Below are 16,782 nucleotides of genomic sequence, written 5' to 3'. Positions count from 1 at the left end.
TGTACAGTAACTTATAATATCACATATTCGGCTGTTTCTGAATGTTTGTTTCATTAGATTTACCTGTTATTCAGAATAATAAATCATTATTTTTGGGGTGTGGAACCAATTGTCTGCATTTCTTTGATTTCTTATGGGAAATTTTGCTTTGGTTTAAGAGCGGATTTGGATTACAAGTCCCGGAACAAATTATGCTCGTAATCCAAGGCACCACTGTAGTAGGTGTTTGGAGCAAACTTTCGACAGAATGTAAGCATGACTGGGATAAGTGTATATCTATTGTAGGAGAACAATAAAAAGGAATTAATAGCAGGGTGGACTAGATAGACCATGCAATCTTCTATTCTTCTAGCAATAGACTGTTCATGTGTTTCAGGCACTGAATGCTTTCCCCTAAAAGCAAATTTACATCACATTTAGCCTTAGATTACAGATAAGCCTTAATAAATCCTGAAACCTATTTAAAGCTTTTGACCTATCATCAACCCCACAGAATATTACCAGTATTCTTGATTTTCTTAAAATTGGATATTACTGCTTTTGCTTTTCCTTGCCCTATGTCTGGCATACAGCTGAAAACCTTCTTTGATGTATTGTGACTGGAAATAGTCTCCTTCTCTTATGACCTTTGCCCTCAACCTGCTAAAGTCTTTAATTGTCTCTGTACATATATTCAACAGATTTCATATTTTTTTCAATTCTCTTTGAAAACTCTGTTGAATTGATTCATAGAAATAATATATGCTTCACTAATACATTTTATAACAGCTTAAGTTATACCCACAAATCATTACCCGCTAAACCTCATCAATGGTGTGCAAAGTATATTTGTGTATGAAGTTTATAACACTAGGATATATTTCAAAAGTCTATGACCAGGGGTGTAATTATAGGCCTACATAGAAAAATAAGATTGCCCTCCACCGCCTAATAACAGCATAAATAGTAATAATTCAATGAATGGATAACAGCATAATGTACTAGAGAAGACACGAACTAGATAACACAAAGCCCCCAACTTGTCATTCCCTACGAGGTTCTTGCATCTGACTTGGCCCCCTTAGTCTCTGAGCTTTCTAGCAGCTGCTATGGCTGTGGTTACATCCAGATCTATGAGGTTGTCTGTAGAATGGTTACACTAGGGAATGTGTGTGGAACTATATGCAGTAAGTAAGTTCACATCCCTATATGTAGTCACCTGCCTGTTCCTTAAAGAAGTCCCACACAAGGGACAAAATACAGACAGGCAGGGGAGTGGAGGAAAAAAATAAACCATGTAAACGTCCTCTTGCCTCGTAGCACCCCTATGGGTTTTTTTTTCTCAGCAGCCGGTGACCTGCAGCTCTGCAAGCTGCAACATCATGGCCCGCTCAGCCGGCAGAGCCAGATACATGACATACTTGGTTTCCAGCGCCATATGACACCCTGGAACTGGACCCTGGAGTGGCACATGGACAGGTGAGTTTACTTGTTTATTATTTTATCACCACCCCCTGCCTGCCGATTTTCTCTTTTTAAATAGGACCTACTTATTATGAACACAGATTTTAATCATTAAAGTGTCACTGAAATGAAGCATGTTTTCAACTTACATTTATTATTATTTCTATTGTTATCATGCTTTAAAGGGGAACTTTTAACATGTTAGGGCTCGTTCACACAGAGCAAAAGCAGCTGAATTTCTGCGCTGAAATTTCAGCCGTTAAAATAGGTGCAGAGCTAATTTCCATTGTGTTGAATGGAAATTCTGCTCTGCAGTTCACACGGTGGAATTTCCGCACTGAACTAATCCGCTTTCCGCCAGAAGAATGAACATGTTCATTCTTCCGCTAGCGGAAGCCTATACAAACCAATGGGGCTCTGATTTTCTGTTTCAGCGCTGAATACGTGCGTATTCAGCGCGGAATACAAGCGTAATACAAGTGGAAATTACGCGCTGAATCAGCACGGAAATGGGGAAAAAAAGGGGGGGAGGAGGATTCTAGTATATATTCTGGTATAGTCTAGTTTACTCGCCAAATACTCGCTGAATTTCAGCGCTGAATGCATGCGGATGCATGGAGAGTTGATAAAAAAAAAATCACAGATGCATCAATTTCTTCTTTACGAAAACTGGAAAAAAAGTTCCCTATTATTGTGCACTGTCCAGGAACTTACAGACAATTCTGTTTCCACAATGTCTGTGCAAATATGAGTAAACTCCCTTCACCCAAGGACAATAAGGTATGGAATAGGAACTCATGCTGAATTTAGAAGCCTGACTGATTAACTGCCTTGAATCTGTGTTCTTATTATGACTTATAATATGACACCAGCATGCCTTTGGATGAGGTCCAGGAATTGCTATTTTACAGCCTGGATGCATCCTTAGAATGGACATGTAGAGAAATAGAACAGAGAGTTCATGCAAGGGAAACATTTTACACAGTGGCTTCTATTGTAAAGTTTAATGGTGCCACTTCCAGGGGAATGTAAAGGTGCAGGCAGATAGGATTACAAATTCAGTAGCTTCTAATTCTTCATGCTAAGGAAAGTAGTGTACAGTTTCTTATTCACCCCCAACTAATAACTTATACTGTACAAAGATGAGAAAAGGAATCTGGTGTGAATATTAGAGGAGGAACTCTGGACATGAGGAATCGAAAGATAATGAGAGGGAGGGTAGACTATATCATCTGAGAAGTGTGGGATAGTATAGCAAAAAAAAAAAAAAAAAACTAGGAGGGATGAGGGGGAGGAGGGACAGGAGGAGAGCTAGGGAAGGATTAGAAAGACATAGAGAGTGTTGAGGGAGGGAATGAGAGAAAAAATTTGAGAAAGGGGAGGGAGGAAAAGAGGCACACAAGGGAACAAAGTTACAAAAAATAACCAGTGTATTGCTAATGTTTCTTTATTAGCAGAGGCTCTGCAGCTTCTCCTAACAGACAGGAGCTACCACTAAGAGACAGCAGGGGCTGGCACCGGCAACACATCTGCACCTTACTACAGGATAACTTTACCCCATACCAGACCAAACTTGTGAATGTCTGCCCATCGAATCCAAGACAAGCCTCAGTTTTCACTTTTCTGCAAATGGACTGAGTGGGGCAACATCTCTTCTCTCTTCTCTGCTTGATCCTTCAGGTGAAGCTGCTTGGTTGTGGTCCAGCCCAGGTATTCTTACAGAAACCTCACACTTCTGCAGGTCCTCAGATCAATTCTTCTGAAAAACCATTCTCTTATGAGCCCTAATATATACATACTGGCACTGGATGCAAACCCTATGTATTGCCTGCAGCATACACTTCTATAGAGACCTCTGGGCTTCTGGTGTATTAAAGGAGCACTTCGTGTTAGTTGTCTTTACAGCTTATTTCATAGTGTGACATTAATGTGTTCACCTTTGGGCTGCAGCACTTTTAGGTGTGATGCCCTTCAGCTGTTATCTGGGGCCACTTTACCGACTCCATCTCCGGATTACAATAGCTGGCACTTCTCACCATCACAAGGAAGTGGTCCTTCAAGTGGAGTGAGCACTGTCAGTTTGGCATGTAGTTTGCACTGCTGATGCACTAATCTGCACAATGCTGTCGCCAGGATGGACATTTGTTCTGCTGCTTTTATTTATGACTGTTTGTTGCCTGAGCCAAGATCCAGGTGACCAGGATATGGAGCTTCCACTACAGTACTATGATGACAATGGTGAGTATTGGCTACCGTTATCAGTATTGGCTACCGGTAGTATTGGCTACCGTAATCAGAATTTATTGAACTGAATGTACAGTTGGTATACAAATAAATAGAAGATTTAACAGAAATATTCAAAAACCTATTCATGAATTTGTAACAGTATACACATATGTATGTATATAGTATATATAAACAGTTTTTTAAAGTGCTCAAATATCTAGCTATAATGAAATCAGACTTCACAACCACCTTTCTTTATCACAGTACTAAAGAAGTGTGTGTATACTTTCAAATATTTCCATGTTCAGATAAACTAATGTTCTTTTAGATGCCGGGAAGTGTTTCCATGGGTGCAGGGGTGGTCTTGGCATTTCTGGGGCCCCAAGCGAAGTTATGTCTGGGCCCCCCCCCCTCGACACGTGTTCCAAAACAATAGACCGCTGTGTGTTGCCCCCAGTAGTATATACCCCTTGTGCGCTACCACCAGTAATATATACTCCTTGTGTGCTGCCCCCGATAGTATATACCCCTTGTGTCCTGCCCCCAGTAGTATATACCCCTTGTTTGCTTCCCCCAGTAGTATATAGACCCCTGTGTGTTCCCCCAGTTATATATAACCCACCCGTGTGCTCCCCCAGAAGTATATAGACCTCCTGTGTGCTGCCCCAGTTGTATATAGACCCCCTGTGTGCTGCCCCCAGTTGTATGTACCCCCTGTGTGCTCCCTCACAAGTATATAGGCCCTCTGTGTGCTCCCTCAGGGGTATTTAGCACCCCTGTGTGCTCCCCCACTTGGATATAGACCTCCTGTGTGCTCCCCCACTTGGATATAGACCCCTGTGTGCTCCTCCAGTAGTATATAAACCCCCTGTGTGGTTCCCCCAGTAGTATATAGACCCCCTGTGTGCCCCACCAGTATTATATAGATCCCTTGTGTGCTGCCCCAGTAGTATACAGAACCCTGTGTGCTCCCCCAGTTATATATAGACCACCTGTGTGCCTCACAAGTAGTATATAGACCCCCTGTATGTTCCCCCAGTAGTATATAGACCCCCTGTGTGTCCCACCAGTAGTATATAGACCCCTGTGTGCTCCCCCAGTAGTATATAGCCCCCCCTGTGTGCTCCCCCACTTGGATATAGACACCATTCTGCTGCCCCAAGTAGAATATAGACCCCCTGTGTGCTGCCCCCAGTAGTATATAGACCCCTCTGTGAAGCCCCAGTAGTCTATAGCCCCCCTGTGTGCTCCCCCTGTTATATAGCCCCCCTTTGTGCTCCCCCTGTTATATTGCCCCCCTGTGTGCTCCCCCTGTTATATAGCCCCACTGTGTGCTCCCCCCATTTATATAGACCCCCGATGTGCGCTCCCCCAGTTAAACAGACCCCTGTGTGCTCCCCCTCCCATATAGTATATAACACAATAAAACAAACACTTTTACTCACCTGGGTCCGGGCGTCTCCTCTTCTCTTCACTCTTGTGGCCGCAGGAAGGGTTTTCCCTGTGATCACAAGAGACCGCACTCCCCTTGTCCTGGCGGCGATGCTCCAGTGATGTCACTGGAGCGCTGACACCACAAGCACAAAGCTGCCACTTGTGCGGCCACAAGATTGACTGACAGGAAGGGGGCCAATGTCTCCAGCCCTGTCAGTGCTGCTGCATGTAACTATCAGCGCTCATTACGAGTGCTCATAGTTACAGTCCAGATGGCAGCAGTGAGCGGGGCAATGGCCCTGTCCAGCAGTCTTGAGCACAAGAGCGGGGCGTGGGGCCCCCCTAGATGTTGGGGGCCCCAAGCGATCGCTTGGGGTGCTTGGTGCCAAAGACCGCCACTGCATGGGTGTATAACATGTATTAGCTCGGAGGAACCATTCAGAAACATTTCTTAACTAGTGTAAAGTGTAATTATGGCACTGAACTATTCAAGTTTACATATTCCCCAACAAATGATTGTGTCCATAAATCAAAGGAGCCGGACGTGTGCACGTCACACAATTGTCAATGATGACTGGATACATAAAGGGATGTGATGTGGGTTACTTCTGGAGATAACAGTATTATAAAAGAAAGTGTTTTACAGTGGTACCTCTGTTCTCAAACTTAATTGGTTCAGGAGGGCAGCTCAAGAACCAGGCAGTGTTTTCCCATAGGAAATAGTGTAAATGTGTTTAATTGATTCCAGCACCCACCAAAAATTACCTACAATACTCATTTATTACATTAAAAAGTATTTTACAGAACAGCACTATATACTGTACAGGACATTATACACAAGAAACATTCAACAAAACCAGCAATTATAGTACAGTAGTCACCAACTCCTCATTCATCCTTTACTATAAAGAGTCCCCCCATCCAAGCACTGTAACAGATGGGAGATGGTGGTGCACTGACTGTACTACTACTGTACTGTATATGCACTCCAGCAGTCTTATACAGTGCAGGATGGGAGATGGTGGTGCAATGACTGTACTACTACTGTGCTGTATATACACTCCAGCAGTCTTATACAGTACAGGATGGGAGATGGTGGTGCACTGACTGTACTACTACTGTACTGTATATGCACTCCAGCAGTCTTATACAGTACAGGATGGGAGATGGTGGTGCACTGACTGTACTACTACTGTACTGTATATGCACTCCAGCAGTCTTATACAGTACAGGATGGGAGATGGTGGTGCACTGACTGTACTACTTCTGTACTGTATATGCACTCCAGCAGTCTTATACAGTACAGGATGGGAGATGGTGGTGCACTGACTGTACTACTACTGTACTGTATATGCACTCCAGCAGTCTTATACAGTACAGGATGGGAGATGGTGGTGCACTGACTGTACTACTACTGTACTGTGCTGTATATACACTCCAGCAGTCTTATACAGTACAGGATTGGAGATGGTGGTGCCCTGACTGTACTACTCCTGTACTGTATATGCACTCCAGCAATCTTTTACAGTACTGTACAGGATGAGAGATGGTGGGGCACTGACTGTACTTCTACTGTACTGTATATGCACTCCAGCAATCTGATACAGGATGGGAGATGGTGGTGCACTGACTTTACTACTACTGTACTGTATATGCACTCCAGCAATCTGATACAGGATGGGAGATGGTGGTGCACTGACTTTACTACTACTGTACTGTATATGCACTCCAGCAGTCTTATACAGTACAGTACAGGATAGGAGATGGTGGTGCACTGACTGTAATACTTCTGTACTGTATATGCACTCAAGCAATCTTATACAGTACTGTACTGTATGTGAAGCATGACCAGTGCTAAACTCACCCCATACAACCCATGATCCACACTCGCAAAAAAATCCAAATACCGAGCAAAGTTTGAATTCTGAATGTTACTTCCAGGTTAATTTTTGTTCGAATACCAAACAGTTTGAATTTGGAAGCGTTCAAACACCAAGGTATTACTGTATATCAGGGTGGTGTCCACCAAATATGTGTCCAGCCATAAACATATGTACTTATATTGCTTGCTTGGCATGTTACTTTCAATGTTCAGTGTTAATTTCAATAGGGTTAGGGGAGCAAGGCACCGTGACACCTATGGCAGCAGCTTATCTCCCATGGGAACAAAGGATCTGGCATGCTGAAATCCAACAAGCTGATTCCATTTCCCCTAACATCTATCACCAAGAGAATTAGTTGGGTTGCCCCATACAGAATACATAGTTCATAGAAGATCCCACTGAAATTGTAATTTTTAGCTGATGTGTATTAGCAACTGGTGTATATAAAAATTGACCTATCTCCAAGATAGGCCATTAAAAAAAGATCAGTGGGGGTCTGTCTCTTACCACCCCCACCAATCTGTAGTTGAAGAAGACTGCAGCCTTTTTCCTGTTTACATGTGGTCATGCACACACACGCGCGCACACACACACACACACACACACACACACACACACACACACACACACTGATGTAATTTTTTTTTAGGATAGGCCATCAATTGTTCTGGTGATTAGCATTTGTGGACATGTCATCTTTACACTAGATACTGGGAATAGTCTGAGGCAGGAAAACCTAGCTGTCCTTTTGCATTAAATGAGCTTAGCTAAGGTGTTAGCTTATCTCGGTAGCATCAAGCCGAATTGTGAATGCACATCAGGACTATAATACAGGCTGCACAGCAATGATACAGGAGTACAGCAATGTATTTACATAGGTATTGAGTGTTTTATTAAGATTATATTTACACGTCCATTATAAGATTATGTTAAAAGCTAAACATCTACAGTATTTAACAGTAAACCATGTGATACCAACTGGATCTGATTCATGAAAATAGACAAAACAGAGCAGTAAGCAGCAGTATTTTGTCAGTTAAAAAGCTGGACATCTTAACAGAGAACAACTTAGTCATGGGTTATGGTATGCTTCTGACTGTTGTACCAATTTCAGTTGTACTATGACACCTTGTGAGCCACTGCTTAGGAACACTGTGGTTGCAGGCTTACAGTAGGGGATATTATATACAAACATACCCCAAGTTGAAAACTGAAAATGTAGGGTTCTTTTAATCACATTTACTACCTGGTAAAATAATATATGTATCTACTAAAAAGGCTTCATGATAATTTATTACACTACAATAATATACAGCTATAATATGTGGACTCACTAAGGTTATGCTTAAACAATACAGACTTGTGATGTTGTTTTCTTGTTCCCTCACAGAGGCTAGCATTTCCCAAAACCTTACATTAAAGGTCTTATCAGTGGGCTAATAATTGCTAGCAGACTAGAAGGGACACGTTAGTAACATGCACGCCTACTAAGTGCCTCTATTTCCATCCTGCTTTGATCACTGATTTGTAGCATTGTGGGAAATGAATGCCATGACAATGGTGTTTGGAAAATACATGAAGTTTTTTTCAGCCTGCAGCTTTGTCTTGATGCTTGACCCCATATTCCCTCTTAGTATACCCCAAGGAAAAGAAACGCAAACAAACATTAAATGGAACTGTAGTAAAATTCTGAGATTTTGGATGAAACTGATGTGGAATGTTTATAGTAGGGGTGGTCATGTGTGAGGAAACATTGACAGTAAGCAGTTTGCAGTTCTGGGGCTAGAAGATCTATGTTTAGCAGAGTTATTCTGTTTTTAATAACATTTTCACTTCTCATTCACATAAAAAAGCTTAGTTAAGCTACATTCAAATGTTCAGTAGTTTTTCAGGACCGTATATTATGCACAATTGTCGTCTGCAATTCATCCATAGTGCATTCATAGTGCGTCCATAATCTGTATTTTTTTGCGGATTTGCAAAAAATGGGAAGGTAATAGTTAAATTAAGGTGATCTATAAATTTTGCAGACATTGTGAGACAATCCGTGCAGCAATTTTGGCCCATACTAGAGCTTATCAGTAATTTTTGCAGTAGCAATTTTTGCAGATTACGGATCCGTAAAACTACACGCAATGTGCATGGCCTAGTTGAAATCAATAGGCCCTAAATTTGCTCGTTGACAAGCTTATGAATGTGTGAACAAAGCCTAACTTGTATTGCTTGTTCTGATCGGCCCAGTTGTGAGTGTTCAGACCCGTACCGATCAGGAGGGCTGCAGGGGAAGGCTACAGCTGCAGGGCTTCCTCACCCCACACTGAGTTTAAAAAAAGTGTGGAGACCATTATAAGCCTGACTCTTTTTTTTTTAATTCAGAGAGGAGAGTGTACGCAGTGCAGTGTGTCTTCTCACGACTCAAGACTTTTGATATGTCTCTGACACGTCAGAAGTTTTTTTTATAACGACAGGTACACTTTAAGGTTCTAGTAGTCTGATCTATGATAGGTTGCTTGAAGGTTGCACTCTACTAAAAGCAATTTGTGTACAATAAGGTTTTAACAGTAAATTCCTGAGTGGTATGGTTACACTATTTCTTCAAACCAGGTTTTTCTAGCTACCACGTGACATTGGTACCACCAGGAGACCTGAGAACCTGGGATTGAAGCCAAACCCCTTCCCATCATAAACTAAACAGTACTGACTCATTGCAGCTGTGTCATAGACCGCAGACAGACCATACCAAGCAGTTATATGTAAATTAGCCCAAGAAGAAAATAATTATCTTTCTAGTGTCACTTATATGGTAACTATCTACAGTACTTTTTATAGGGTACTTACCTACTTTTTATACCAACTTTTTTCTAGGGAGCATTATTTGTAAGCCTCCTTACACCAGCTGGATCTAGACAAGGAGAACCAGGACCCCCTGAAAGCTGTGGATAATATGGGGAGACCATCTGAAAAAGTTCTTAGCTTATGTAAAGCAAGATACCTGCACAGCAATTCAGTTCTAGAGGCTAGTGAGATCAAGAGACCTTTGTGCATTTAACTGCATTGATCTAAAAGTGTTGGCTATGTTAATATTATATGGAGTGAAGACTTGCTGAATAGCCATAGCTGTAGTTAGTTCTATGCTGTTGTGTCCTTTTTAATGCACAACTAGAGCATTCCTAGAAAACTTTCCCATAGACGTTGCTGAGTCTCCCCAGTCTCTTGTTTCCTATGTCAATGTAGCTACACATGGTTAAAGGGGAACTCCGGATAAGAAAAACTTGTTTTCTATTAAAAGTACATTAAAAGTTATATAGATGTGTCTATACAATGTATTACTGTATCTGTACGGTTCTGCTTTACTGGTAGCTGATAGAAATCCAGGAAGTGAAGAAAAAATGGCCTCTGTGCCAATTCACATTGTCTCCTGCTCCTTCTGTTCTCCCCCCTTAGGAGACAAATATTCCATCCCTTTGTCTCACATTGTGTGTGTTTGCTGAGCACAGGCTGATGATGCAGACAGGAGGCTTGACTAGATGCCCCAATCCCCTGAGTGATCACCCATCTCTGAATAGCCAGAAGCAGATGCAGCACTAAGTTTACTGATTAAGATGGGCGGGGGACTGATGATCAGCTGAGGGAAAGCATTGCATTCTGGGAACTGATCAACCAGGAAGGACCGAAACACAAAACAGAACCAAAACCCCCCAAAACAAATGGATTTTTGGTAGTTTCAAAACTGGGATAGACAAGTAAGTAATGCTATATGCTTCTGCAGAAGTTTCATTTTTTTAAACCTCTACCTGGAGTTCCTCTTTAATCTTTTTACACATAACTATAGTAGCTCAATATATTAACGTGCAATTTTTTAAATTTCCAAGTAAGAGTATATTCATGGTTATATGGTCATAAACTGTGTGGATTCTGATGCAGAAGTGTGACGATTTCCACATAAAAAACACAGTTTCTCCTAAGAAAAAATAAGGAATCACTTTTTTCTGTGCAGTCCTGAAACAATTACTTTACGATTTCACTGTGCTATTGTATTGTAGGATTAGCCGTCAAAAAAACAGCATTATTCATAGAGTTAGGATAGTAAAAGATGGAACAGATGTTGTACATGCTGTGCATTTGGAGGGAATCTATCATTTTCTTATCATCACGGTTGCTTTCTGCGTTGTCTAATGATGACCACAGAGAGAAAGCAGCCAGACCTTACAATAACAGATTTTTTTTCTAAATATGTGTTTCTAAAATCTCCGGATAACTTGCCTGCATCTTCTTGATAAGGTCATTCATTTGTCTTAAATCATGTTTCCCCTTGGGTATATCAACCAGGAACCTTAAAAAAGTCAGTGCAGTTTGGTCATTCATTGATCTACCTTTGTAATGATTGTAATTCTTTTTATTTCAGTTATTGATCTGTTGGAAGCTCTGAACATTACTCGCTCTATCAAGGGAGTTACTAAATCCAAAGGGCGGGATCCTAGCTCTCCAGCCTGGAAATTCCGTCCACGTGTTCCTCATTTAATACTACCTTGGGACTACTCAGTTTATCTTCTGTCTAGCACACAGGGCTCTATTGGCTTACATTTTGTAGCTAAGCAGGCTAAAAACAACCAAGGAACATTGCTAGCCTTTTTGTCTCCAGCAGCCATGAAGAGAGATGGTCACTCTCTTTTACGTCTGGTCTCTGATACTCAGGCGGACCAATTGCGTTTGGAGTACCGTAACCCTCAGACCATGGAACCAGCTTCCCTGTTGCTTCCAGGTGGATCACCATTTTCTGGCTCCAAATGGGCACAACTTGCACTGAATATTGACATCCACAAAGTTACCCTTTTTCTGGATTGTGAGGAGCCAGTAGTGTTTGGTAAGGGTGGAGAAGAAGAATTACTCAGCCTTATTCTCCCTCTGGATCTTCAAATCAGCTTTGCAAGCACACCAGGAGATAAGGAGAGTAAATTTTTGGTAAGTGTCACTCGCATTTTTCAGTATCTTTCCACCATGTATGCCCCATACTGAAATTGTTATATCACCATCACCATCATCAAGAGTGTGGAGGCCTGGAAAGTTATTTTAGGATGGCTCTGGCAGCTACTTGTGTGACTATCTTTGCCAGGAACTTGTACAAGTGTAGGAGGCCACTAGTTACAGTAAGCTCACACCACTTTTTATTGTAATTAAGAGTTAATTATAATTATTATAATGTTATTTGCTGTGAGATATAACTGTAAAACGTGCACACGTCTGCTGTGAGGCGGCCTGTTCAGGGTTAAACATTAAACCAATCTCAACTTTTATTATAATACAATATGGAGAACAGGAGAGTAGCAGGATGCCTAAAGGATATTTTTTTAGGTGTCATGTGAACCAGCTATACTATGTTCTATCAAATTATATCAAACAGGCCAGATACATCTTTAAAGAAGGCCACAACTTAAGATACAACACAATTTTATGTGCAATAGTATAACAACAGATCAGGTTTGAGCTAATAGTGTAATATTAGTAAAATAAATTGATTGTATGAAATAGTTTGATATTGCGTACTTAAAGAGACTTTGTCAGCAGGTTAATGTTGTCCTAGCATGAACTAGTGTCAGAGTAGGTGAACAGCATGATGTATCACTCACATTGTTCTGTGCAGCTGATGCAGAGATATCCTCCGGAATAGCATGGACAATAAGTAGTCCTCTCCATTATGTGCGTGAGACCAGTTGTCCTCAATATTCATGAGAAGCAGAAAACTCCGCCCACCAGCTGCCGATTGGCGGTTATCTATCCATGCTGTGTATAGGCAGTCAACTGTAAATCAGCAGCTGTAGGCCGGGAAGAGAAGTGCAGCAAGAATTCTATTCTTCTGCATATTAGGAGAACAGCTGAACAAAATGATGTGATCTGTTCAGCATTTCTGTCACTAATTTATGCTGCCCTCATTTAAGGTGGAATAAATCTAGTTAGATTCCCTTTAAAAATATAATACTAGACAGAAAGGTTAAGGGCTTACATCATCACCAGAAGCTTAATACTTCATCTGCCAAGGAAACTTCAGCTGTGGGAGCGCTGGCAAAGACAAAGAACTTCTGGGAGATCAACATGGTAATGATGTGCCATTATATATGGGTACAAAGCAACACCATGAGACACGGGTACTACCAACACTGTACAGATGCTCCTGTTTCTGTCAGGACCCCCCTAACTTTTTATATTCATCAAAAATTAGTCACGCAACCTACTATTGCATAAGCTTGGACTACACAAATGTATCTTGTCTATTTTGTCCATTCCTTCAAGGAAACAAGCTCCCAAGTCTCGGACAAGATAGCCAAAACACTCATCCTACAATTAGAATCGCTTGATATGTAAAAAATGTCAAGGGCAACCAAATCCAATTGAAGAAATTAACCCTTATTGACACAACACCAAACAATCAAACTACTTAAATATAATCTTTTTTTAAATCATGATTCCCAAATACCTATAAAAACTTATACACAAATGGACATTTAAAAACAGAGTGAAAGGGCCAATTCACAAAATCATTGCAAATGATATGCCATTCAAGGGGTTATCCAGTGCTGCAAAAACATGGCCACGTTTTTTCAGAGACAGTATACAAGTCTCCAGTTTGGGTGCAGGTTTTAGAACTACACCTGAACTGGAGACAAGAGTGGTGCTGTCTTTAAAAGAAAGGGCCATGTTTTTCTAGCACTGGATAACCCCTTTAATTGTACAGAATAAATATGAATCATGATCACAATATAAATCCACATGTGTGACTAGAATAATCCAAACATGATTATAAAGTTCAAGTGCAATAATTGTCAGAGGTTTGGTCATCCAATTCATTGGGGCACACAAATAGCATCAAATAGTCAATTCCTCTGCCCCAGTATGAACACCACTGCCCACAGCCACAATAGGGGTCATATACCTGAACACAATACAGCCCCTCCAACACTTTTCATTAGACCTTTCTCAAGAAAAAGTGAGCTCCTTGAGAAAGATCTAATGCATTGGAAACGAATTGGAGGGTGAGGTGGAGGTTAAACTGCTGGGACCCTTATCGATGACAAGAATAGAGGATAGCTGTCCCTTGAGTGAATGGAGTGGCAGCAAGCAGGCTGGACCACCTTTCCATTCACTCTGTTTTGGACTTTTGGATTTATTGGCTGGCGCTGAACTTGGCATTGCTTAGAAGTCCTATAAACAAAGAATGATGCAGTGGCAAGAGGAACATTTGACCTCTGTTCTAATGAATGATGGTGGTCCCGACAGTTGCACCCCCACTGATCAGCTACTTACCCCCTATACTTTTGAGATAACAGTCTGCCAAACTTACCCATTTCATCAGAGTCAACTGTCAGTGTAATTTGTAAGGGGACACTCCAACTGTACCTGTAGGTATCAAAGAATTGAGGGATTGGGCATAGGCTACTAGAGGTGTGACAGTGACCTATTCTCAAATCCATGAATGGTAGAGCACGGCATGCTTTGGAGTGAAGAAACATAACTGGTGGCCAACAGCTAATTGTTGTACATGGTCAATTTAAAAGGACTCTGTCACCTTCAACCCACTTCTCTCAACTCTAAGGGCCCTATTCCACCGGACAATTATCGTTCGCAAAATCGCTAACGATTAACAATCTCAAACGACCGCTATTGCGAAAGACCTGAAAACGTTCACTCATTTCCATGGAACGATAATTGTTATTTATAATCTTATTTGTGATCGTTTTTTCTTCGCTATTTCTTCGCTATTGCGTTCGTATCTACTGCGAACGATTTGCAAACGTTTTGCGAACGAGCAACGATAAAAATAGGTCCAGGTCTTATAAAGCGTTCACCGATTTCTCGTTCGGTCGTTAATCGTTAACTGCATTTCAACCAAACGATTATCGTTTAGATTCGAACGATTTAACGATAATCTGAACGATAATCGTGTGGTGGAATAGGGCCCTAAAACTAAAGCCATCTGTAAATCAGATAAACAATGCTGATTCCAAATCTGTAAATTTGTATCTTTCTAATCTTTTGCATTCCCAGTCTGTAAGCCTGCAAACTGGGCTTGTTGATGCATAGAGAGGACTACTTAGCTCAAGAATACAATGGAGAGGACTACTTCCTTTGTGGGCTTATAGCAAAGGAATTTAGGTACATAGAGAAATAAAAATTGCAGATTCAGAATCAACTTTGTTAAATCTATTGATTGATAATTTACAGTATGTTTAGGAAGTGTTTTGGAGGCGACAGAGTCCCTTTAAGGCGACAGAGTCCCTTTAATGCTAGACATGCAAGAAAATCTTTTACCTGCAAAGACCAAATACAGATTGAAGGGGGTATCTAGCGCTACAAAAACATGGCCACTTGGGGTTTTGCTGCTCAGTTCCATTAAAGTGAATGGAGCTTAATTGCAAACCGCACCTGAACTGGAGACAAATCGTGTTGTCTCTGAAAGAAAGTGGCCATGTTTTTGTAGCACTGGATAACCCCTTTAAAGTAATGTGCATAATGTTGGTTTAATCAGATCTACCCATTGCTGGAAAAACCCTCAAGCCTTCCATTATGGAATGATGAGTAATTATTGGGATACCTGAAAGTGTATCTTTTTATACATAAAATATGTAAAAACAGACAGGCCTAAAGCATGCAACATCTGGAGTTATTGTGTCTACTCTTTGTCTTAGTTCTTGCCTTGAGTGGTTCCTATAACAATCTACATCAATATTAATACATATAACATATCCCTATGTCATGGGATGGGCTCAGTCTTAGTACATACAAGAAGCGTTGTCATGGATCAAGTGGTAAACCATAGGCTTTATGCTTCAAGCTTAAAGGACTGATAACCTTGAAATTAAATATCACATTAAAAAGGTTTTAGCAAAAAATATTCACAGTCCTTTAAATAGAATGGGAAAACCAAATAAAATACATGTACTGATAATCATATAATGTTTGCCCAGGGTTATTGGCAGACAGCTGAGATCTCCCCAACTGGATTCTCTAGAAGACCTTGGCATTGTGAGAACCGGTCAGGTGAGTGATAAAATAGTTTTTTTTTTAAATATAGTTTATATATTTTTTTTTTATAAAAATGTTTTATGTTTTACATGTTTGTATATAGATTGATGTTGTAATTCTTCTTCCAGTGCTCTGTAATATTATGTCCATTATAAATAACGACAATCTTAATAATCTGTACAGCTGTTTATTGATGGAAATAATAATGCGCTACAACCCTAAAGAAGTCCGACGAATTGAAAAATTTCAAAGCAGGCAGGGGATTATATAATAAACAATCATGATTTACCTTTACCTGTGCCCGCAAAGTGCTGGTTCACTGGCTCCAGGACTCCCCACCAGAAGGCATGAAGACATTTTCCCCCGAGTTCTTATGACTCGGAGCAAAAGGCCAGTCTCAGCTGATAGATAACATTCAGTTGTTATTAATTCAAGTTCACACAATGTAAATTTTCTATTAACCACGGCTGCTGTTGTTGTTGTTGCAACAACGGCCTTGATTAACCCTTTGAGGACCAGGCCCAAAATGACCCAGTGGACCGCGCAAATTTTGATCTTTGCGCTTTCGTTTTTCCCTCCTCCCCTTCTAAGAGCTCTAGCACTTTCAGTTTTCTATCTACAAGGCCATGTAATGGCTTATTTGCTACAGGAATAGTTGTACTTTGTAATGGCATCTTTCATTTTACCATTACATGTATGACGGAATCCCAAATATATTATTTATGAAGATATAAATAGGTGAAATTGTAAAAAAGAATGCAATATGGTAACGTTTGGG

The 16,782-nt window shown here is 40.8% G+C and overlaps 1 protein-coding gene across 1 annotated transcript in view; it reads left to right on the top strand.

Annotated features, from left to right (window-relative positions):
- The first annotated feature begins 2,917 nt into the window (after window positions 1–2,917).
- The window catches only part of KCP (kielin cysteine rich BMP regulator), an 86,140-nt gene continuing 72,275 nt past the window's right edge, over window positions 2,918–16,782 (top strand). Inside the window, exons 1-3 of the mRNA XM_069979439.1 lie at window positions 2,918–3,681; window positions 11,392–11,948; window positions 15,947–16,019. Of these exons, the coding sequence (XP_069835540.1) occupies window positions 3,564–3,681; window positions 11,392–11,948; window positions 15,947–16,019 (748 nt within the window). The 5' untranslated portion in view covers window positions 2,918–3,563. The remainder of the gene's footprint in view (window positions 3,682–11,391; window positions 11,949–15,946; window positions 16,020–16,782) is intronic.

This window comes from Dendropsophus ebraccatus, chromosome 1, assembly GCF_027789765.1.
Source record: "Dendropsophus ebraccatus isolate aDenEbr1 chromosome 1, aDenEbr1.pat, whole genome shotgun sequence".
Classification (NCBI taxonomy): Eukaryota; Metazoa; Chordata; class Amphibia; order Anura; family Hylidae; genus Dendropsophus; species Dendropsophus ebraccatus.
Note: the sequence above shows the minus strand (reverse complement) of the source record. Positions and strands in the feature narration are given on the sequence as shown.